General features: G+C 45.8%; 1 protein-coding gene across 7 annotated transcripts in view; it reads right to left on the reverse strand.

The window, feature by feature from the left end:
- The window catches only part of LOC119971796 (aryl hydrocarbon receptor nuclear translocator-like protein 1), a 94,571-nt gene that overhangs the window by 16,733 nt on the left and 54,480 nt on the right, over nt 1-23,358 (reverse strand). For all 7 annotated transcript variants that reach the window (XM_038807937.1, XM_038807933.1, XM_038807935.1 and 4 more), the window contains 6 exons: nt 18,478-18,627; nt 16,433-16,679; nt 15,439-15,545; nt 14,762-14,912; nt 13,328-13,416; nt 10,001-10,109 (listed from right to left, as the gene is read on the reverse strand). In XM_038807937.1, the coding sequence (XP_038663865.1) occupies nt 10,001-10,109; nt 13,328-13,416; nt 14,762-14,912; nt 15,439-15,545; nt 16,433-16,679; nt 18,478-18,627 (853 nt within the window). The remainder of the gene's footprint in view (nt 1-10,000; nt 10,110-13,327; nt 13,417-14,761; nt 14,913-15,438; nt 15,546-16,432; nt 16,680-18,477; nt 18,628-23,358) is intronic.

Raw genomic sequence — 23,358 nt, forward strand, 5'->3', positions numbered from 1 at the left:
TGGTGAGTGGAAAGTGGGCGGGGGTCCGGGTGGTGTTTGTGAACATCTATGCTCCAAATTGGGATGATGTGGAATTAATAAGACGCATGCTTGGCAAAATCCCAGACTTAGAGTCACACCACCTGATCATGGGGGGGAGACTTTAACACAGTCATCGACCCCGAGCTGGACCGGTCAAAGTCCAGGACAGAGAAGCGACCGGCAGTGGCTAAGAAACTGAAGGGTTTTATGGAGCAGATGGTGGTGGTGGTGGTGGTGGTGGTGGTGGTGGTGGGGGGGGGGGGGGGGGGGGGGGGGGGGGAGAAGAGGGGGAGGGGTGGATCCCTGGAGGTTCGCGCGGCCGAGCGAAGGAGTTCTCTTTTTTCTCCCACGTTCATAAGGTTGATTCTCGCATAGACTTCTCTGTCTTGAGCAGGGCGTTAATCCCAAAGGTGGCAGGGCAGAATACTCAGCAATCACAGTCTCGAACCACGCCCCGCACTGGGTGGACCTGCGGCTTAGTGAGGAGAGAGGGCAGCGCCCATTCTGGAGACTGGATGTGGGGCTGCTGGCGGACAAAGAGGTTTGTGGGCGGATTAGCAGGAACATCCAGGATTATCTGGAAACAAACGATACGGGTGGCAACGGTCTGGGAGGCTTTGAAGGCAGTTGTCAGAGGGGAACTCATCTCAATTCAATCCCATTGGGAAAAGAGAGAAAGAGCGGAGAGGGAGAGACTGGTGAAGGAGATACTCCGAGTGGATAGGAGATACGCGGAGGCCCCCGAGGCGGGGCTACTGAGGGAGCGGCGGAGTCTGCAGGCAGAGTTTGAACTGCTGACCACAGGGAAAGCGGTAGCACAGCTGAGGAAGGCAAGCGGGGTAGTCTATGAGTATGGGGAGAAAGCGAATAGAATGCTTGCACACCAACTGCGAAAGAGGGAGGCGGTCAGGGAAATCGGGGGAGTAAAGAATAAGGAGGGTAACACGGTCTTGGATCCAGGGGGGGTGAACGGAGTCTTTAAGGAATTCTATAGTAAGCTATACGAGTTGGAGCCCCCGACGGGAGCGGAAGGGACGAGGCAATTTCTGGACCAGTTGAGGTTTCCAAAAGGTGGAAGAGGACCTGGTGGAGGGGCTGGGGGCCCCAATTGAATTGGAGGAGATTGTCAAGGGTATAGAGGGCATGCAATTGGGTAAAGCCCCAGGGCCGGACGGTTACCAGGTAGAATTCTATAAGATATTTTCGGAAATATTGAGCACACTCCTGATGAGGACCTTCAATGAGGCCAGAGAGAAAGGAACCCTCCCCCCAAACAATATCACAGGCTTTGATCTAATTCATTCTTAAACGAGGAAAGGACCCGGAACATTGCAGGTCATACAGGCCGATTTCACTTTTAAACGTGGATGCCAAATTGTTAGCTAAGATTCTGGCCACAAGAATTGAGGATTGCGACCCAGGGGTGATAGAGGAAGACCAGACTGGGTTTGTTAAAGACAGACATCTCAATACCAATGTCTTTTGAATATTATTATGATGCCCTCAGAGAGAGGGGAGGCGAAGGTGGTAATAGCGATGGACGCAGAGAAAGCCTTTGACCAGGTGGAGTGGGAGTACCTGTGGGGAGGTTTGGATTTGGCGAGGGCTTTATTGGCTGGGTGAAATTGCTGTACCAGGTGCCTGTAACAAGTGTATGTACAAACCGGCTGAGGTCGGGGTACTTCGAGCTTCACCGGGGAACGAGGCAGGGGTGTCCCCTCTCCCCATTACTATTTGCCCTAGCATGGTTTAGCTCAATGGGCTAGACAGCTGCTTTGTGATGCAGAACAAGGTTCAATTCCTGTAGCAGCTGAGAATTCTGAATTCTCCCTCTATGTACCCGAACAGGCGCTATAATGTGGCGACTCGGGGCTTTTCACAGTAACTTCATTGCAGTGTTAATGTAAGCCGACTTGTGACAATAAAGGTTATTTGTTTGGTTGCCAAAATGTCCTCAGTGCGGGGCCCAGCCCCTGGGTGTTCGGACATTGGCTGTGCATCCGTGGTGTTGCCTCCTGCGGTGTTCAAGCATCACGATCAGATTGGGATGCTAGGCAATAACTCCCACATGATACATGGTACGCCTACCCACGAGGATCCACTTGGGAGCTGTGAAGTATTCACTTAACTAAGGTTACCAATTCCCAAATAGCAATAGCCTTCAGCCGGGTGGACAGAGGCCTTCGCTGTCAATGGGAATTATGGGTGGTCAGTGAGGCTAGCGGGCTGGGGCTGCCCCTGGAATGGGACCATTGTTGCTCTGTTTACTTGCTATAAATATAGCAGTCAATATAGTCGCCTTTCTTAATCCTAATTACGTGTATACTTTCAGAGTCACCAGGTATCTCTCGATACCACCACAAGGTTCAACCCGAATATCGATCAAAGAGCCAATACACCAGTTAGTTAGTTCAAAGTCAATACTACTTTATTTACACACAGTAGGATCTACTCATGTACAATAACACTACAGGCTAAACTATATCCATCACTAACACCTATACTTTACTTCGGGTGCCCACTTAGGTCAGAGGAACAATGAACATTGTTCGGATCGGAGGCTATTGGGTTTGAAGAGGTAACAGGAGTACAGCTAAGGTCGTCTGTCTGGTAGCGAGCGTTGACCTTGAACCTACTTGCTTCTGGTCGTGCTGGTGGAAGGGTCTCCAGTTGAGAGCCAAATCCAAGAGTCTGAATCTTTGTCGAGAGTTCCTTCTTATTCTTGGAGGGGCTTCGCGCGCTTTTAGGTGGGCCTTAAACTTAGCCCCAATTAATTGAGCAGCTTCCTGATCATTGCCATTGCACGGTAGCATTGTGGATAGCACAATTGCTTCACAGCTCCAGGGTCCCAGGTTCGATTCCCGGCTTGGGTCACTGTCTGTGCGGAGTCTGCACATTCTCCCAGTGTGCGCGTGGGTTTCCTCCGGGTGCTCCGGTTTCCTCCCACAGTCCAAAGATGTGCAGGTTAGGTGGATTGGCCATGCTAAATTGCCCTTAGTGTCCAAAATTGCCCTTAGTGTGGGTGGGGTTACTGGGTTACAGGGATAGGGTGGAGGTGTCGATCTTGGGTAGGGTGCTCTTTCTAAGAGCCGGTGCAGAAGGATGGGCCGAATGGCCTCCTTCTGCACTGTGAATTCTATGATCTATAGAACCACTAGCTATGGCGCTGAGACCCTCGAGGAACTGGCGGGGACTGGTTCGGGGGTGGGGGGTGGAACATCGGGTCTCGCTATACGTGGATGGTTTGCTCCTGTACATTTCGGACCCGGTGGATGGGATGGGGGTGGTTCCGCAGATCCTGAGGGATTTTGGTAGTTTTTCAGGGTACAAACTGAACATGGGAAAGAGCAAGTTGTTTGTGATCCAGGCCAAGGGGCAAGAGGAGAAACTGAAAGAGCTGCCGCTCAGGATGGTAGAGAGAAGTTTTTGTTATCTGGGTATACAGGTGGCCAGGAAATGGGATGCCCTGCACAGGCTCAACCTGACCCGGTTGGTGGAGCAAATGCAAGGGGACTTTAAAAGGTGGGACATGCTCCCGCCGTCACTGGCAGGGAGGGTGCAGACCGTGAAAATGACTGTCCTCCCAGATTTTTGTTCGTCTTTCAGTGCCTCCCCATCTTCATCCCCAAGGCCTTTTTTAAATGGGTGAGTAGGATCATTATGGGCTTTGTGTGGGCGAACAAGACCTCACGAGTAAAGAGAACGCTGTTGGAGCGCAGTCGGGGGGGGGAGGGGGTGGGTTGGCACTGTCGAACTTTCGCAACTACTACTGGGCGGCCAATATAGCTATGATTAGGAAGTGGGCGATGGGGGGGGCGGGAAGCAGCTGGAGGCGGTGTCATGTAAAGGTACTAGTCTGGGAGCTTTGATAACGGCTCCTTTGCCGTTCTCGCCGACTGTTACTCCACAAGTCCGGTGGTGGTGGCGACACTGCGGATCTGGGGCCAGTGAAGGAGGTACAAGAGGGTGGAGGGAGCGTCGGTCTGGACCTCGATATGCAACAACCACAGGTTTGTCCCGGGTAGGATGGATGATGGGTTTCCAGAGCTGGCAGAGGGCAGGCACCAGAAGGATGGGAGATCTGTTCATAGACGGAAGCTTTCCCAGTTTGAAGGCGCTAGAGGACAAATTTAATCTGCCGCCAGGAAACGCCTTTAAATATCTGCAAGTACGAGCCTTCCTGAAAAAAACAGGTAGTGGCCTTTCTGACGCTGCCGCTACTGAGGATACAGGACAGGGTGTTCTCCGGCACCTGGGTGGGGGAAGGGAGGGTGTCGGATATCTACCAGGAACTACACGAGGCAGAGGAAACCCCGGTGGAGGAGCTCAAGGGCAAGTGGGAGGAGGAGCTAGGTGAGGAGTTGGAAGTGGGTCTGTGGGCAGAGGTCCTGAGCAAGGTTAATTCCTCCTCATCATGTGCCAGGCTCAGTCTAATTCAATTTAAGGTGGTCCACCGGGCACACATGACGGCAGCGAGAATGAGCAAGTTTTTTGGGGTAGAAGGCAGTTGTATGAGGTGCAAGTGCAGCCCTGCAAACAATGTCCACATATTTTGGGCATGCCCGGAGCTTAGAGTGTTCTGGCAAGTGTTCGCGAGGACAATGTCCAAGGTGCTTAACACACGGGTGATGCCGAGTCCAGAGATAACAATCTTTGGAGTGTCCGAAGACCCGGGAGTTCAGGGGGCGAAAGAGGCCGACGTCTTGGCCTTTGCCTCCCTAGTAGCCCGGAGACGGATTTTATTAATGTGGAGGGACTCGAAGCCCCCGAGTGTAGCGACTTGGGATACAGACATGGCTGGGTTTCTCAGCCTCGAGAAAATAAAATTTGCCTTAAGAGGGTCTACGCTAGGGTTCTCTCGGAGGTGGCAGCCGTTCGTCGACTTTCTCGGGGAAAATTAAAATGTCAGCAGCAGCAGCAGCAATCCATGGGGGGGGGGGGGGGGGAAAGAGTGCTTCATTGGGATGGTGTGGGAAGACTGGGTTGCGTGGGGTAATGTCTATTTAATTGTTATTGTATATTCTCTTTTTGCACTATGTTAATGTTCACTCTAGTTTGTTTTGTTATTATGGTTACTACTGTTTTATTCTGCAAAACCTTAATAAAAATACTTTAAAAAAAAAAATCATGGCTGATCATCCAACTCAGAAACCAGTTCTTGCCTTTACCCATGCCCTTTGATCCCTTTAACCCCAAGAGCTATATCTAACTCCTTATTGAAAGCAGTGTATTTTGGCCTCAACTGCTTCCTGCAGTAACGAATGCCACAGGATCACCACTCTCTGGGTGTAAAGAGCCTAAAAAAGATCAACTCTAGCAGGAGCCACCAAACATGCGACCTCTACCAACGTGCCGCTACCGGAGGTTATTACAATTATCTTAAATTTGTGTCCGATGGCTATTGATCCTGCCAGTAGATAAAGCTTCTCCAGAACTACAAAGGAAATTTTTTCACAAAAAAAAAAATCAAAATTTTGAACACCACCATTCAATCTCCTCTTAGCCATCTCTGGTATGAAGGAAAAGAGGGGACAGCACGGTGGCGCTGTGGTTAGCACTGTTGCCTCACGGCGCTGAGGACCCGGGTCACTGTCCATGTGGAGTTTGCACATTCTCCCCGTGGGTCTCACCCCCACAACCCAAAGATGTGCAAGTAGGTGGATTGGCCACGGTATTTTTCCCCTTAATTGGAAAAAAAAGAATTGGATGCTCTAAATTTTTTTTAAAAGGAAGAAAGGATTTCCATTTCTCTATCTTCTTTCACAACCTCAGGATGTGGTTTTATTGAAGTAGTTTGATTTTGAAGTGAAGTCACGGGAGTAATGTTGGAAACAGTGGTGTGCAGAGGGGGGGGGGGGGGGGGCGACGGTGCATTGGCCCCGGGCATCCATTGGATGGGGGCATCCAATCAGAGAAGGAAAAAAAAATTTTTTTTTTTTTTTAATTTTTTTTAAAAATTTATTTTTTAAATTTAGATTACCCAATTATTTTTTTCAATTAAGGGGCAATTTAGCGTGGCCAATCCACCTACTCTGCACATTTTTTGGGTTGTGGGGCGAAACCAACGCAGACACGGGGAGAATGTGCAAACTCCACACGGACATTGACCCAGAGCCGGGATCGAACCTGGGACCTCAGTTCCGTGAGGTGGTTGTGCTAACCACTAGGCCACCGTGCTGCCCCAGAGAAGGAAATAAGATAGTAATTTTAAAATTTCAGCAACCATCAAAAGCAACAAGCAGACGTGGCTGTTCGTTCCTGCGTTTCCTCGAGTCATAACTCGTCTTTTCTTCAGCTTTTTGTGCATCTAGATTAGTTATTTTACCTACTCAGGTCAGTGAATAGCTCTAGAACAGGTGCAACTACAGTTGTTATAGGTTTTTTGGCGATATTTAATGAAATATTTATGTGGGATGTAGTAAGAGTGAAGCCTGGATGATCAGAGGACTGCTATGGCATTTAATCTCGGAATAGGAGACATTTATTCCTTAACATGCTAATATTCGAATACAGATACCACTAATTTGCAAATCTATGATATAAATTGCACAAAATTATCAGTGGAGAATCAGTGTGAAATAATTTGATACGAAGGAACAAAGAAATGAAATATGCTTTATCCGTCTGCAACTGACCGATTGTTTACCATTTTCTTCCCATTTTCTCATGCGTCTTACGGTTTTTGAGATAGAAAATGAAGTGGTACGAGTATTTCGTGTACAACCGACTGGAGCACAGAACAGGAAAAAAAAGAGGGCCAGAGTCGAAGAAGAGTCCCATCAAAGAGGGGCATTAGATGCATGGATAAAAAGAAGTAAAGAAGAAGTAGGAGAACCTGGAGAAGTAAAAGATGATGTGGGTGCAGAGAAGGATTTTTCTGATACAGATTCAGCTCGGTCAGAACATAATACTCTCTCTCCTCAGTCTCGTTGTCAGGATGATGATCCATGTGAAGAAAATAAAGAAGATATTTGCATATCTTTGCAAAGAAGCGATTTTGGCTGTTTGAAGAAACCGATTCCAGATCATTTGAAGATGACAATATTACAACATGGCCCTGAAAGATATCAGAATAAAAGTGGTCCATTTGCTGAGAAGGATGGGAGATCATTTTCCAAACAGTGGTTTGATAAAGTTTCCACAAACGGAGAAATTGTGGCGAGAAAATGGTTGTTATACTCTCCATATCGGAAAGCATGCTACTGTTTTGTTTGCTTTTTGTTTTCAAAGGAGCATTTGTCGTCTGTGTCAAACTTTGGAAAGGAAGACGGTTTCTCCACTTGGAGAAAATTAAATCCAACAATACCTGACCATGAGAAAAGCCCTTCTCGTAGAGCTCACATGAGGGAATACCTGAACCTTGTAGTTCGACTCCATCATTCAACTACGATAGATGCTGAACTTCAACAGCAAATGTCTGCTGAAAAGAAAAGATGGAAAGCTATAACTGAACGGATTGTCGAGGTTATATCTTTTCTGGCAAAACAGAACCTGGCCTATCGTGGACATCGAGGAGAAGGAATATCTGGGTTATCAGAGCCAGGGGAGACAGTCAGTGAAAATACAGGAAACTTTCTAGCAACAATCAGACTTTTGGCCAAATATGATGACATCTTAGCAAAACACTTGCAGAGAGGGAAAGAGAAACCAAAAAGTGTCACCTATTTGTCCAACAGAATTCAAAACGAAATAATCAATCTTCTTGGTGAAACTGTCAAGAAAAATATAATTTCCGAAATTAAGGACGCAAATATTTTAGCATAATGCTGGATTCAACTCCAGATATTGCCCATGAAGATCAGGTTTCTGAAATTCTGCGTTACGTTCATATTGATGAAAACAGAAAAGTAGAAATAAAGGAGACATTTCTGGGATTTTTTCAAGTCAACAAGAAAGATGCAGTCAGCCTGGTAAATAAAATTCAGGAAAAATTGTAAGAAGACAAAATTTCCATGAATGACTGTCGTGGTCAAGCATATGATAACGCAGCAGTTATGGTTGGAGTGAGAGGAGGTGTTCAACAAAAAATTCTTGAAGTTAACCCAAAAGCTGTGTTTGTGAACTGCGAGAACCACAGCCTCAATTTGGCCTGTGTCCATGCAAGTGAGGTGCAACCTGTTGTTGTTACATTTTTTGGCATTCTAGAAAAACTCTTTACTTTTTTTTCTTCATCTACTTCTCGTTGGGAAGTGTTAAAATCATTTATCACTCGGACTGTGAAAAGACAGTGTGACACAAGATGGAGTTCCAGCCATGATGCTGTGCAAGTAATCCACGAAGAGTGTGACAACGTTATTGCAAGCCTTCAACACCTGCTGGAAGGAGAATTTTCAAGGGAAACTAAATCTGATGCAGGATCGCTACTTAACTCTATTCAACAGTTCCCGTTTATAGCTTTATTAAATTTTTGGTACTCAGTTTTATCATCAGTGGAGAAAGTTTCAAAACGTTTGCAGGATCCGAAAATGGAGTTCCATGAAGCTTCTTGTGATCTGAGAGGACTTATTCATATCTTGAATTTGAAGAATGACGAAATTATCCACAATGCAATAGATTTAGCCAATGAATATTGTGAAATTGGGGAATACCAATTGCACGAACAAGGAGAAGAAGAAGAATGCCTGGAGAGTCAGCAAGAGATAGTGGACTGACGGCACAAGAAGAAATGAATAGAGTAATGGTAGAGATTGTGAACAGATTAAAAACTGAAATTGAAGACCGCAGTGTCCGTCTTCAAAGACTCAGTGACCGATTTTCTTTTCTTCTGAACTTGAATTCAGTAGTGATTGAAGATGATCAAGAAAGAGAGAAATTAAAAAAGGAATGTTCAGACTTTGCAAATTATTATGACAATGATGTGGTTGCAATTCAGTTATATGATGAAATTATTGATTTTGTGATGCTCCTTCGAGCTGGAGGGAATAGAGTTCCCCCTGATCCTAAAGATGCTCTGGAGTCTTTACTGCAGTATGGGAGGGATGTCTTTCCGACGCTGTGTGTTTCATACAGATTACTGCTTACAATTGCATTTTCAGTCGCAAGCTGTGAAAGGTCATTTTCAAAACTGAAATTAATAAAAACATATCTGAGGTCTTCTATGTCACAGGAGCTACTGACCAACCTGGCTTTAATAAGCATTGAAAAAAAATTTCTCACAGCTGATGTAAAAAGTGAAGTAGTTCAGGTGTTTTGTGACAGGAGGTATCATTTGGGGAAAATAACTTAATAAATTTGATTGATTAATATTAAAATCGAATAAAGCGTTTATTTCATGTTTCATCTGTGTTTATATATTCAAAATGTTTTCCTTTCTCATAATATATCTCAGTATATTAGGCCTTATACTTGAGTCTTTGGGGCATACAATCAAGATTGGCCCCGGGCATCACCAGACCTCTGCACGCTGCTGGTTGGAAACATGGCAGCCAATTTTAAAACCGCAATCCGCAACCAACAACATAATAATGATCAGTTTATGTTTTTAGGAATATAGTAATGCTTTTAGTAACGTACAATAATGTAATAATTTTGAGAGACTAGAGAGAACTCTTCTGCTGATCTTCAAAATAGTGTGATGGAATCTTTCACATCCACCCCAGTACGCAACAGGATCTCATTTAATACCTCAGATCAAAGACAGACCCAGCACCTCTGACAGTTCAGCACACCCTCAGTAATGCCCTGAGGGCAATCAGCCTGGTTTTTGTGCTCAGGTTTCTCAAGTGGGACTTGAACCTAAAACCTTCTGACACAGGAGTGAGCATTACCCATTGAGCCATGGCTCGGCGTTACTGTGTGAAATTTGTGCGATGTTGAACTAACACGGAGGGGGGGGGGGGGGGGGGGGGGGGGGGGGGGGGTGGTCAAGGTTTTGAAATCTACAAACATTTTGCACATCACAGTTTCGCTTTCTGACGAGTGAAGCAATGAGCTAGATGCTTTGAAAAGGCACAGAGCAGCGAACTGTACAATAACTTACCTTTGTAGTTCCATAACTTCCTCAGCAATCATCCGGCCAATCTTTCCAGCTCCGGCACGGGTCCCTCCAGGAATGCCAGGAACAGTGGTGAGTGCACGCTTTGAACTGGCTAGACAGTGCGAGAGAAGGACAAGAGTTCAAAAGTGTCTGTGGTACAGTTAGCACAGTGATTATGTTAGTGGACTAGTAATCTAAGGGTTATTGGACTGGGAGCCAATGTAGGTCAGCGAGCACAGAACTGAGAGGGGAATGGGCCTTTGTGCGGGTTTAGGCCTGGGCAGCAGGGTGGCCCCAATCTGATGGTGGCAGGATGATGAAAAGCCAGCCAAAAGAAGGTGGGACGGTCCGGTGTGGTCTTACTGCCTACCCTTTAGGCAGATTTTCATAGCACCAAATCAGCATTCTCAAACTGCTGGGGAATTGAAGAGCAGAAAAGCCCTTCCCACAACAGGGTAGCGCGGCCAACTCTGGAAAGACTTCAGGAATCTGGTGAATGATCATCAAGATTTACCCAGCACAAGCCGGGGGTGAACACCGGGACCTCCTGGCCCAGATTGGCTCTGATGTTCTCTCCATCTGCCAGCTGAGGCATCGGGGCAGAAGCTGAGCATGCAAATTCAAAGAGCTAGTGCACATGTGAAGGGCTGAATGATCTCCTTCCATGCTGCAAGCTACTATTAAATTTCAAGGAACACAAAGTTCAGCAAGGAATTAGGAAAATATGTTGACCTTTATTGCAAGGGGATTGAAGTACAATTGTTTCAGGCTTTGGTGAGATTACACCTGGAATATTGTGTTCAGTTTTGGTCTCCATATCCAAGGATAGGTTTATTTACATTGAAGGCAGAAAACATTCACTATGTTGCTACCTGGGAATGAGGGGGCTGGCCCATGATGCGAGGCTGAGTAAATTGGGCTAATACTCTCTGGAGTTTGGAAGAATGAGAAGTGATTTCATTTAAACATACAGGATTCTGACGGGGTTTGTCACAGGGTAGACATGGAGAGGTTGTTTCAGGGGCACAGCGTCAGGATGAGGGGCCAAACATTGACTACGAGGAGGAAAAGTTTCTTCACTCGGAAGGTTGTGAATCTTTGGAATTCTCTACCCCAGGGAGCGGTGGAAGTATATTTAAGACTGAAACAGATGGGTGTCTTTGGTTTCTCCAGGAATCAAGGGAGCAGCTGGGAAAGTGAAGTTGAGGGACAATGTCAGCCGTGATCATACTGAATGGCAGAGCAGGCTCGAGGAGCCTCATGCTTTTACTCCTGCTCCTATTGTATGCACACACAAAGCAGAATTTTGCTGAAAATTGCTTCTTTGCGTTTGAATCCTTCCTTCAATCAAAGAATGGCTCCTAACAGATTTTGTTCACCACATGAAAGACTGGATTAGGTGAAGCAGCCCAAAAGTAGCTTCCTTCCCTTGTCCAACAGTTCCAGGTGATTTAAAGCAGACTAACTAGAAACAAAGAACACTACAAACGCAAAATGTCGCAGATGCTGGAAATGTAAAATAATAATAGTAAATATCGGAAAGCAAGTCTGCACAGCGAGAAAAATAAGACCTTTCAGATCTGTACATTCCATCAGAACAGTTCGGATGCTAGATCAATTGTTAATTTTAAATCGGAGAGTGATAGATTTTTCCATTAGCCACCAGTATTAAAGGTCAGGAGACAAAGGGAGTTAAGGTTGTGTGATGAATACAGTATCATGTGCGCCGCAGAATTCGGTTTGAAATAAGGCAACAGAAATTAATACAACCAGTATTTCAATTCAAAGTGGAATAAAACCACTTCAGCTATTAGTCGCCCAGAAGTTACCATTTGCTGGGAGAAACTCCTAGCTGACTTCAAGGATCGTTAATACCTTCCAAACAAATACAGGATAAGGAAAACCTTGCTTTGACACACCGTAAATTCTTTATATTACTCCCTTGCACCTATAATTATTCAAACCATGAGGATAGGAAATTCTTCAGATAAATAATACACAAATCCTTCCTTAACTATATAACTCTTCTTACAACAGCAGGTTAAAGTCCAACATGTTTGTTTCAAACACTAGCTTTCGGAGCACTGCCCCTTCACCTGAGGAAGGAGCAGTCCTCCGAAAGCTAGTGTTTGAAACAAACCTGTTGGACTTTAACCTGGTGTTGTAAGACTTCTTACTGTGCTCACCCCAGTCCAACGCCGGTATCTCCACATCATATATAACTCTTGACATTTAGAATAACACCCTCAAAGAAGTGTCTATTTGACAATCTATATCTCTAAGTATCATGGCAACCCTGAAAAGAGACAGATCTCTATACGAGTCCCTCTTTGCCAATATATCTTTTTAATCACCAGACATTCACGCAGACACTAAGATCATTAAAACATATATTGATGATAATACATCAAATTAGCCATTTGGCTATAGGCAATTAACCAACAATAAGTGATAAGACAACAGAGACAGTCCTTGACCGATTAGAAGATTTCATGTATAAAAAGAGGGGCATTTTGGCAGAGAGGTACCTTCTCACTCCCCTGCGGGAGTGTGGGTTAAAGCTCTGTTCTTCAAGCTTGCCTCGTCAAACAAAGACCATCATGGTTTTGTAAGTATGTTTCTGTTAAGCTTCTTAGAAATGCATTAGAAATTGATAGGAGATACTTTAGGATTTTCCATGTTTTAGATATCACATTCTCTTAAGGGAAGTTAATGTGTTAGCAGATAACAAAGGACTGTTAACGGGTTCTAATATTATTAACAGGTAACTAAAGACTTTTTAACTCTGCAATTCTGTATGCATCTATTGGGAGTATTTTACAATAAAGTACTTTGATTAAAATTATACCGTGTAGACTTACTCTCAAAGTTTAAAATCCTAGACACTCATTTAGGAACTCTTAATGACTAGGACCCACGCCAACAGAGGTAACCGTATCTGAACTTTTCCCTTAAAAAGTAACTCGAATCCTATTTAACTGTCCGAGACCCGGAAAAGCATTCTCCCTTCGTGAGATCTATTTTGAGTCTTAGCAGAGAAATGGATTTCCCTCTTTTGGTGGCTTAACCTAGAGCATAGGTTATTAATAAAGTATTATCAGGTCCGGAATAACCTAAATCCTTCAAAGTTGCAGGTCAGCCATGAACTCCCTGAATTGTGGGAACAGGCTCGAGGGGCTCGATAGCTTCCTCCTGTTGCTAAGGAAAAACAGACCCAGAGGTGAGACAACATCTTGGGGGAAAACAGGAATCAGCTGCAAATCCCCTTCTGGGAGTGAAGCAAAATCTCGACACGTTGATTAAAATGAAAAATTGAAACCCATTGCATACCTTCTCCAGTTGGTAACACATTATCCATGTTCGGAGGGGAACCTGCGAGAGGCAGAGTGGCTGTATCTCCTCGGTCCAGAGAACTGGCACTGAAATTATAAGACAGCAGTCGATAGTCAGTCAATTCCCTTGGAGCAGACTCAAAGTGGCATAATTGAAAGGAGGCAGGGCAACTTCATTAAGTGGTTCAACAAAGCATATGGGTTATTTGGGTTCATAAATCGAGTCATCAAACACAAAAACCAAGGAAACCATGCTAGAACTTTACAAATCACCAGTTAAATCTCAGCGAAATTTATAATGGACAATTCTGGGCACCACACATCAGGATCAGACGTCAAGACCTTAGAAAGGGGCGCGTGGTGATTTACCAGGGATGAGAGACTCATGGTTTGTGGAGAGATTAGAAAAAGTTAGAGCTGTTCCCCTTGTAACTGGGAAGGGTAAGGGGTGACCTCAGGGAGGTTGTCAAGGTGATGAGTATTCCGATAGAGGAGATACAGAAAAATCATCTCCTCTGGGTGAGTGGGCCGGTGACTAGATGCCATAGATTTAAAAAGGGGAAAGTTGATTCCATAAATACATTTTTAAAAAGGGGGCTATAAAGGTACATGAGGATAATGAACTTGTAGCGTTGCAGATGAAAAGCAGAAATGTGAGACTAAACACAATTGCTCTCTCAAAAGACCCAACACAGGCACAACAGACCGGCAGGGTCATATGTGACAGCTCCTGGTTATACAACCACAATAACATGGATTTATATAGCGCCGTTAATGTTGTAAACCACCCCAATGTGGCCCTATCAGATAGATTTATACACATGAGATATTAATGAAGGTGGCCAAATGTTTGGTCAAAGAGGTACATTGTAAGGAACATCTTCAGGAAGGAAGGAGAGTTAGAGAGGAGGAGAAGTTTAGGGAGGGTATTTCAGAGCTCAGGGTGAAGGCATGGCCACCAATGGCAGAGCGATTGAAATCATGGATCTGAGGGGTGTGGGGCTGGAGGAGGATACAGAAACAGCGAAGGCTGAGGCCATGAAGGAATTTGAAAACAGGGATGATATTTCAAAAATGAGCCAAATGGAGTCATCATGGGGGTGACAGGGTTGGGGGGGGGGGGGGGGCATGGGATGGTGGTGAGTGTCACCAAAGTACTTTGGGGAGATGGCTGAATGGGACTTGATGGGAATTAGGCTTTGGGTAGCTCTACATAATGTTGTGCCTGTTATGGGTGGATGGTGGCAGAGTGGTCAGTGGAGGATTGAAACAGTGCTGTTGAAAGCGGATGATGGGATCTGCCTTTCCGCCTGCTCATTACCGCCCAATCGGTAAAGGATTCAGGAAGTATTGTTCCACCCTCCCATTCACCCAAACTCCACCACTCCCTACAATCTTCCACCACTGAAAACAGCCACAAAAAGCAACTTACAAGACAACAGTGTTTGTGGAAACTAGATATTCAACTTCCTTGGTCCATGGGTTGAGAAAACTGAACCAGTAGCTGCGTAATGTGATGAAGGAACCATCCTTTATTCTGAACTTGTAGCAACTGGTGGTGATCTTGTCCCTACTCTGTAATACTGTAAATAAACAAGGCACAAACAGATCGATGAGGTGAATTTTTTAACACATTCGAAGATTGAACATTAGGCTCTCAAAGCTGTTAAGTCGCTCCACCACTCATCAACGAATAAGTATTATATGCACCTGTACTGCCCCCCCCCGTACCAGCTTATTAAGCAGAGGAGCACACCCATTCATTTTCGATGGTGTTTATTTACTGCCACTAGCAGCAGAACTTCCCAGTCTCTTGGGACAATGAAGGCCGCTTTACATCAACCATGGCTCAGCAAGTAGCACTCTTGCCCAGGTCAGGAGGTTGTGGGTTCAAATTCCACTTGAACACAAACATTTTAGGCGTGCAATCCCGTTGCAGTACTGAGGGAATACTACATTGTCGGAGGTGCCGTTTTTTTGGATGAAAGGTTAAACTGTGACCCTCACCCCACCAATTTGCCCCGGTCAGGTGGATGCAAGAGGAGGTGTGCGTCTATCCTTCCTTCATTCCATGACATTGGAAATCTGTCAAAGAGCAGTTGTCCTTGCCTTGGCGGTGACATTCTGCAAGATGCATGATATCATCTTGATGGAAGTATTCATAACACGAAGTCCCAAGCAGCTCCTGTGGCAAATATCCCAGAATCACTGTTGCCCTGGAAACAGAAAGAAAATGGCACTCAGTCAGTCATGAAGACTGACATACGTCTCCACACCATGGGTATAAACGCAAAATACTCGTTGAACTCTACAACGCGAGCTATTTCACCCATTTACCCTGCTGTTTTATTGATAGACTTATCTGGTTGGACCCACATCCCCAGCTCTTGCCACACAACCCTGAATATTTCTCCTTTTCAAGTATAAATTCAATTTGCTTTTGAAAGTTATTATGGAATCTGTTTCCACCGTCCTTTCAGTCAGTGCATTCCAGATCACAGCGTGCCACGTGAAAAAAAAATTCTCATCTCGCCGTCAGATTCTTGTGCCAATTATCGGAAATCTGTCTCCTCTGGATACAAACCTGCTGCCAGTGGAAGCAGGTTCTTTTCAAATTTAATCATGGGGTGTGGGCTTCACTGGCAAGGTCAGCATTTATTGCCCGTTCATCACCTTTGCAATAGAACTGAGTGTTTTGCTGGGCTATTTCAGAGGGCAGCTGAAAGTCAACCACATCGCTGCAGAAATGGAGTCACATCTACGCTAGACCGGGTAAGGGCGACAGATTTCCTTCCCTAAAAGATATTAGTGAACTAGTGAGGCTTTAGTCACAATCCAAAAGTTTTATGGTCACCATTACTTAGACTAGTTATTTTATTCCAGTGGTTTCATTGGAACCAGAGAAACTTGGAAAATAGGAGTAGGCCATTCAGCCCTTTGAGTCTGCCCCACCATTCATTATGATCATGGCTAATCATCCGACTCAATACCTAATTCCGCCTTCCCCTAGCCAACTTCCCACCTTACCCCCTATAGTTCCTCCTAGTCTACTCCATCAAAAACCCTCACAATTTTGAATGTTGGGTTTTAACATATTTCGCACCTTTGGTCCACGAACACAAATTTCCCATCCATTGCGTGTCGGGAAACGTACTCCGTTGATTTTACTCGGATCTCACCGCTGATCGGCTGCGGGACAATGTGAGGATGCAAACGCCCAATGGCGACGAGGCAGCTTAGGTTGCAGCCTTCGTTGTCAGGCTCGTTGTCTTCATCCAATCCCATCTTGGTGGGTGACCAGCTCTTCAGGTAGCCACTGCTGTGAATGGTGCAGAAGCTCTTGCGGTCAGCTGCAAAACATAAGCAGGGTGGACATCTCAATGTCGAGCCTACATTTGTTACAGTTTGAGATTGTGCCTAGCCTGCGCGCAAACATTCGACAATAACTTGCAATTACATAGCACTTTTAAACGTAATTATGAAAAGTCCCAAGGCCCTTCACAGGTCCTGTAAATAAAACACTGAGCTACATAAAGGGAATATTAGGGCAAGTGACCAAAGGCTTTGTCAATGTGGTCAGCGTTCAGGTGCATCTTAAAGGAGAAAGAGGCAAATAATTTTAGTGAGGAATTTCAGAGCTAAAAGGACTCTGCAGCTTCAGGTATGGACACCAAAAGCACAGAGGTGAAAATAGGGAATGAGCAAGAGGCCAGAATTCGAGGAGCGCAGGGATCTCAGAGAGTTGTAGCACTTTGGGATGTTGCAGAGCTAGGGAGGGATCAAACCACACAAGAATATTCCGTGTTCCACGCCCTCAACACGATAACTGGAAGGAAGTAAATTTTTTAAATGAATAGAGTAGCACAGTGGTTGTGTTACTGAACTTGCAATCTCGAGGCCTGGACGCGTTGTCCTTTTGCACGCAACCTCAAATCCCACTCACGGCACTTGTGGAATTTGAATTTGGTCTTAAAATAAAACTGGAACTTCAAAACTGGCACTGCTGAGAGTGGCCACAAAGCTGTCAAAAACTCAACTAGTTCACCAGCGTCCTTTGAGCAAAGAGACCGAACATCCTTACATGGTCAGGACCAATAGGTAACTCCAGACACAACAATCTGCTCATTTCTGATGTAGCCCAGCAGAATACTCAGTTGTATCAAATTGCTACGGTTTATCAGGAAGGCCCATCACCATCACCCCCACTTTCTTAGGGCAACTAGGGGATGAGTAATCAAATCTGGCCTTGTCAACAACAACCTTGGGAATCAATGAAATTAGGTGAAAACCATCCAATTGTGACCAATCTGTGTAGTCTCAACTGGGACAGCACTGGAGATAATACAACTGGTTTGTGTGTGTTTGTAGACACTAGATGAGGGCCAGGGTCAGCTGTAATGTCACCCCAATGGAGTAATAACCTCTTGGTCCACAATAAGTGCTTTAATGAGGTACCATTGGGAAGCTAGTTCCCATGCAACCGATCTTAGTTAAAATTCCCCACATTTGCTTCATCACCAAGAACCCCCCCTCAGCTCAACTGCTGCTGAAACCTTCATCCATGCCTTTATCTTCAGACTTTATTCCAACAACTCCTGGTCGGTGTCTCACCCTCCCTCCATAAACTTCAGGTCATCCAAAACTGCCCGTATCCCACCCTTGTCTTCAAATCTCTCCACCTGGCCCCATCTCTAACCTCCTCCAGCCCTACAACTGTCAGAGTTATCAGAGTGCCTCCAGTTCTGGTTTTCTTGCACATTCCCAATTTTAATCTCTCTTATTATGGGGGCAGTCCCTTCAATTACCCTGAACTCGGCATCTCCCTCCCTAGACTTCCCGTCTCCCTAGTCCTCTCTTCCTTACAGGTGCTCCCGAAAATCTACCTTTTTGATCAAGCTTTTGGTCACCTGCCCCAATACTGTTTGCCTGTTTCAACTACACTATCCAAACATCCTTTCTGATGTAAAGAAAACTGAAACAATACACAGTAGCCCACGAGCAGTCTCACCGTGGCCTATATAATTGCAGCAAGATTTCCCTACTCCTTCCCCTTAACAACAAAGCCAATTTACCTTCTAATTCATCGCTGCACCTGCAAGTTGATTTCCTGAGAGAAAAGTGAAGCTTAAACAAAATGTGCTACCGTACCTTTCTTCTTGGAGCAGTTTGATGTAAAGTCCTTCTCCTCTAACTTGACCAACGGCCTGTTACATTTCATCCGACAGAAGAAGGAGCGTCGTGCCCCCGAACACAGTCTGGATGGTCCTGGGGTTATGTCCGTCTTAACCGGCAAACCAGCTGACCACAGAGAACAAGGCAGGACATCAAAAGAACGTAGAAATGAATGTAACTTTAACCATTCACTGCAAGGACAGATCCACAGCTCACATTAACCCACAACTGTTTGAAAAATGATCAAAACCAATTTACACAATAATAAAATTGAGAAGGGATAGAGGAATTGAGACACAAAAAAAGACCATCCAGTTCACCTTCCATCTACAAAAGCAAAATATTGTGGATGCGGAAATGATGAAGCAAAAACAAAAATGCTAGAAAAACACGGCAAGTCTGGCAGCATCTGTGGAGAGTGCAACAAAATTAATGTTTCATGGGCGGCACGGTAGCACAGTGGTTAGCACTGTTGCTTCACAGCTCCAGGGTCCCAGGTTCGATTCCCGGCTTGGGTCACTGTCTGTGCGGAGTCTGCACGTTCTCCCAGTGTCTGCGTGGGGTTTCTCCTGGTGCTCCGTTTTCCTCCCATAAGTCCTGAAAGATGTGCTTGTTAGATGGATTGCCCGTGCTAAATTGCCCTTAGTGTCCAAAAAAAAGGTTAGCTGGGGTTACTGGATTATTGGGATAGGATGGAAGTGTGGGCTTAAGTAGGGTGCTCTTTCCAAGGGCTGGTGTAGACTCTTATGGGTCGAATGGCCTCCTTCTGCACTGTAAATTCTGTGATTCTAGGTTGATGATTTTTCATCAGATCTCCTTCCACCATCCTGATAGTCCCGTGATCCACAACAATGAAGTTGTTGACTAATCATAGTGATCAATCCCTGATCAATGAGTCTACAACAGATCCAGATATATGGTGAGGAAAACCTCCACTGGTGGAAGAGCTTTCGGAACCATTATCTGTTCCTCCCAAAGCACATCACATCTCAAATTATCCATAGACTGGGTCCCAGAATACTATTACGCAAGAGAAATCTCTCTAATTGGATGAAACAGGGCTCTGTCTTCCCATCCCCCTTGGGCTCCATAGGCTTTCATAGATTGTTCACTGAAATATGACAGGCATCCCTCTTTTATAGTTCAAATAAAGCTTTTTCATTTTAGCATGATTTGTAAATTAGAGAAGGTACCAGAATAGTGCTTCGTCGGTTTTCATCCTGGCACAGATACAGTGCATGCTCTCTGACATTTTCTTTTCTTTTTTTTTTTAAAATCACCACTTCGCTCATTGCTTCCCTTTCCGACCCACAATCCCCGGCCCTCCCATGGCTTTTCCCCCTCTCCCCCAACTCCTGCCACTTCTCCCCCCCCCCCCCCCCCCCCTTCCCTGGCCCTCCCACCACTTCTTTCCCCCTCCTCCCCTGCCTTCCTGCTTTCCCCACCATAAGACAAAAGGAGCAGAAGTAGGCTACGGGTTGCAAATTGCCATCCTGAAAATGCCCCTCATATCCCACCTCTCTGTCTTCTATCAGTTATCCAATCCTCTATCAATGCTAATAAAATGCCTCCATCACCATGGGCTCATATTATGAAGTAGCCTTTTGTGTCGTACGTTATTAAATGCTTTTGGGAAATTCAAGTACATTCCATCTACTGGTTTCCCTTCATCTACCCTGCTCATTATCGCCTCAAAGAATTCTAATAAATTTTTCAGACATGGTTTCCCCTCTATGAATCATGCTGAATAGTCTTGATTATATTAATCATTTCTAAATGCTCTGCTATTACATCCTTTATAATGGACTCTAACATTTTCCCAATGGTAGAAGGTAAGCAAGCTGGCTTACAGATTTGTTTTTTGTCTCCCTTTTTGAATAAAAGGTGTTATTGGCAGTTTTCCAAACCTCTAAGACTTTTCCAGAATTTAAGGATTCTTGGAAGATGCTCTCTCTCCCCCCTCCCCCCTCCCCCTTTGATTATTTGTTATTTTTGGAATGTTATTAGTGTCTTCCACCATGATGACTGACGCAAAACATTTGTTGAACTCCTCTGCTATTTCCTGGTTCCAAGTATCATTTTTAAGGGGCCTATGCTCACTTTGACATCTTTCTTTTTTTTAAAATATGTTTAAAGAAGCTCTTGCTGCGTGTCTTTATATTACTGCTTAGCTTATCCTCATAGTTAATCTTCACCCTCTATTATGTTTGGTCATCTTTTGTTGGTTTTAAGACTTCCCCAATCCTCTGGTTAAGCACTAATCTGTGCCACAAATGTTTAATAATACTATGTAAGGGACCTTCCTGTGTGTTCCCGTTTATTCCCTTATTTTCCTTTCTTAAAACTTTTGCCATTGCATTTTGATCTATGGATTTGTGGACATGTGGCTTTAAGGCAGCCTTTAACTAAAACAGGAAGACCCAGAAGGCTGTGCTCTTTTCGCCTGACTCGGAGTGACATCAGTGATGACTCAGTTTGATTGATTTGGCTGGTGGCTAATGAATTGACGCAAAAGGCTGTGCTTTGCCCGGTAACAGGTGGTGATTGGATCAGATCCCACTGGAATTGTTTCAAAGTCACAAGGTTCCAGTTTGGTTTCATTTTTGATTTTGTAGCTTGGATGCAGGGTTCTAATTAATTCTCTCTCAAAACAGCCAGCTAATCTCTCTTCAGAAGGTCACTGAGGGCTGATTCTCTCTCCAGGAAGGAGGGGCACTATTGTCAAAGCATGAGCTGGAAGCAGGGTTTGATGTGAGATACAGGGTGGGAATCGCGCCCCACCGGTCGGCGGGCGCTCGCAGCAGCCCCCCCCCCGGCGATTCTCTGGCCCACGATGGGCCGAAGTCCCGCTGGTTCTTTGCCAGTCCCACTGGCGTAAATTACACTCGGTCCCTTACCGGCGTGACCTGGCGGCGCGGGCGGGCTCCGGGGTCCTTGGGGGGGGGGGGGGGCGATCTGACCCCGGTGGGGTGCCCCCACAGTGGCCTGGCCCGTGACCGGGGCCCACCGATCCGCGGATGGGCCTGTGCCGTGGGGGCACTCTTTTCCTACGCACCGGCCATGTCAGCCTCAGAGATGGCTGACACATAGGTGAAACCCCCCCCGCACATGCGCGGGGATGACGTCAGCAGCCGTTGACACTGCCGCGCATGCACGGACCCGCGCATTCGCAGACCCGTGCCGGCCGGCGGAGTTCCTTTGGCCCCGGCTGCCGTGGCGCCAAAGGCCTTCCACGCCGGCCGGCGGGACACAAACCACTCCGCCGCTGGCCTAAACCCTGAAGGTGCGAAGGATTCCGCACCTTTGGGGCGGGCCGCGCTGGAGTGGTTCACGCCACTCCGTCCCGCCGGGACCCCCGCCCCGCCGGGTACGGGAGAATCCCGCCCAGTGTCCCAAGAAAGAAATAGGCCTGAGTGAACCTCAAGCTGAAGGCCCAGTTTATTAGTGTCTCTCCAGAAGAAAGCCTGCTCCTTGTGAATACTGAATGAATGACTCTGCAAGGAGACCATCACCAGCTGTAAACCAGAGGCTTTGATCAACCAGCGTGATGTGAAGATAGCGTGTTAAGGAACCATCGTTTGAAACAAAGACTCGCATCTTTTGACCTTCATCCTCAATTTTTACCCCCTGCGTTTGTCTGTCATGTGTGTTGGTAGAGGGTTGGACAGTTAAAGGGGGTAGTAGGTTCCCTTGCTATTCAGTTACATTTACTGCATATTTAATCTTTATTCTTGTTATAAATAAACTGTAATTGTGTTTCAACTTACAAACCTGGTGACTAATTATTGGGCAGCTAAGGGCCAAAGACTTTGAGCCTTTTTAGAAGAATTATTGGGTAATTCACTTGTGTTGTGACTCCTGGACAAGTGAGGCTGGAATTGACCATGCACTTGCCATGGTGTCATAACAACTATCCTTCACTTCCTTGGTTAACCATGGCTGATTTATCCTCTTCCTAGAATCTTTCTTCCTTACTGGGATATATTTTTCTTGTAATGTGTCATGAAACTATTTTCATAAACATCTATCATTGCTGATCAACTGGCTTTCCTGCTCAACACCTTTCCCAGTCCACTCCAGCCAATTCTACCCTTATTCCTTCATAATTACCCGTATTTAAGTGTAGCATGCGTGTTTCTGACCTAGGTTTCTCATTCTCAAACTGAATGCTAAATTCGACCATGTTATGATCACTGCTTCTTAGGGAATATTTTACTTTGAGATCTCTAGTTGACCCACAACAGATCATTCACGGAAACTGTCCAGAATATACTCCATGAAACTTCCACACCTCTTCCAAACTCCTACACTTACCTCAACTCCAGAGTTCTACTCACTTCAGCTAGCGCACTGACCAGCGCGGCCCGCCCCACTTTCCCCTCCAGTGGCGCGCCCCGCTTTCCCCCTCCCGCGGCCATACCCGCTTTGTCCCTCCTACGGCCCACCGAGCCTTACCCCTCCCGCGGCCCACCCAGCCTTCCCCTCCGGCGGCCCGCCCCATTTTCCCCCTCACTTTCCCCTTCCCTCCCCCGAACATGCCGCCTGCCTCTTCCCTTTCCCAAACCTGCTGCTCACCTCTTCCCTCTCCTGCTGGTCATTTCCCTCTCCTGAACCCTTCATTGCCGCCGCTCTACTGCGCTTTCACTGCAAGAGGGGCAACAAGAGTGAGGGAGGGAACAGGAGGGGGTGGATGGCAGGAAGCAGCGAGCAGGAGATTGAGGGAGGTGGTGAGTTGGAGGGTCAAGGGTTGTGGTGTGCATGAGAGCGGAGGAAGGGAAGCGGGAAGTGGCAAGTTAGTAAGAGGATGTTTGGACTAGGTAGATTCAAGGTACCCAATATTGTTTTAATGTAAAAATT

This window comes from Scyliorhinus canicula, chromosome 9 (assembly GCF_902713615.1).
Source record: "Scyliorhinus canicula chromosome 9, sScyCan1.1, whole genome shotgun sequence".
NCBI classification, from domain to species: Eukaryota; Metazoa; Chordata; class Chondrichthyes; order Carcharhiniformes; family Scyliorhinidae; genus Scyliorhinus; species Scyliorhinus canicula.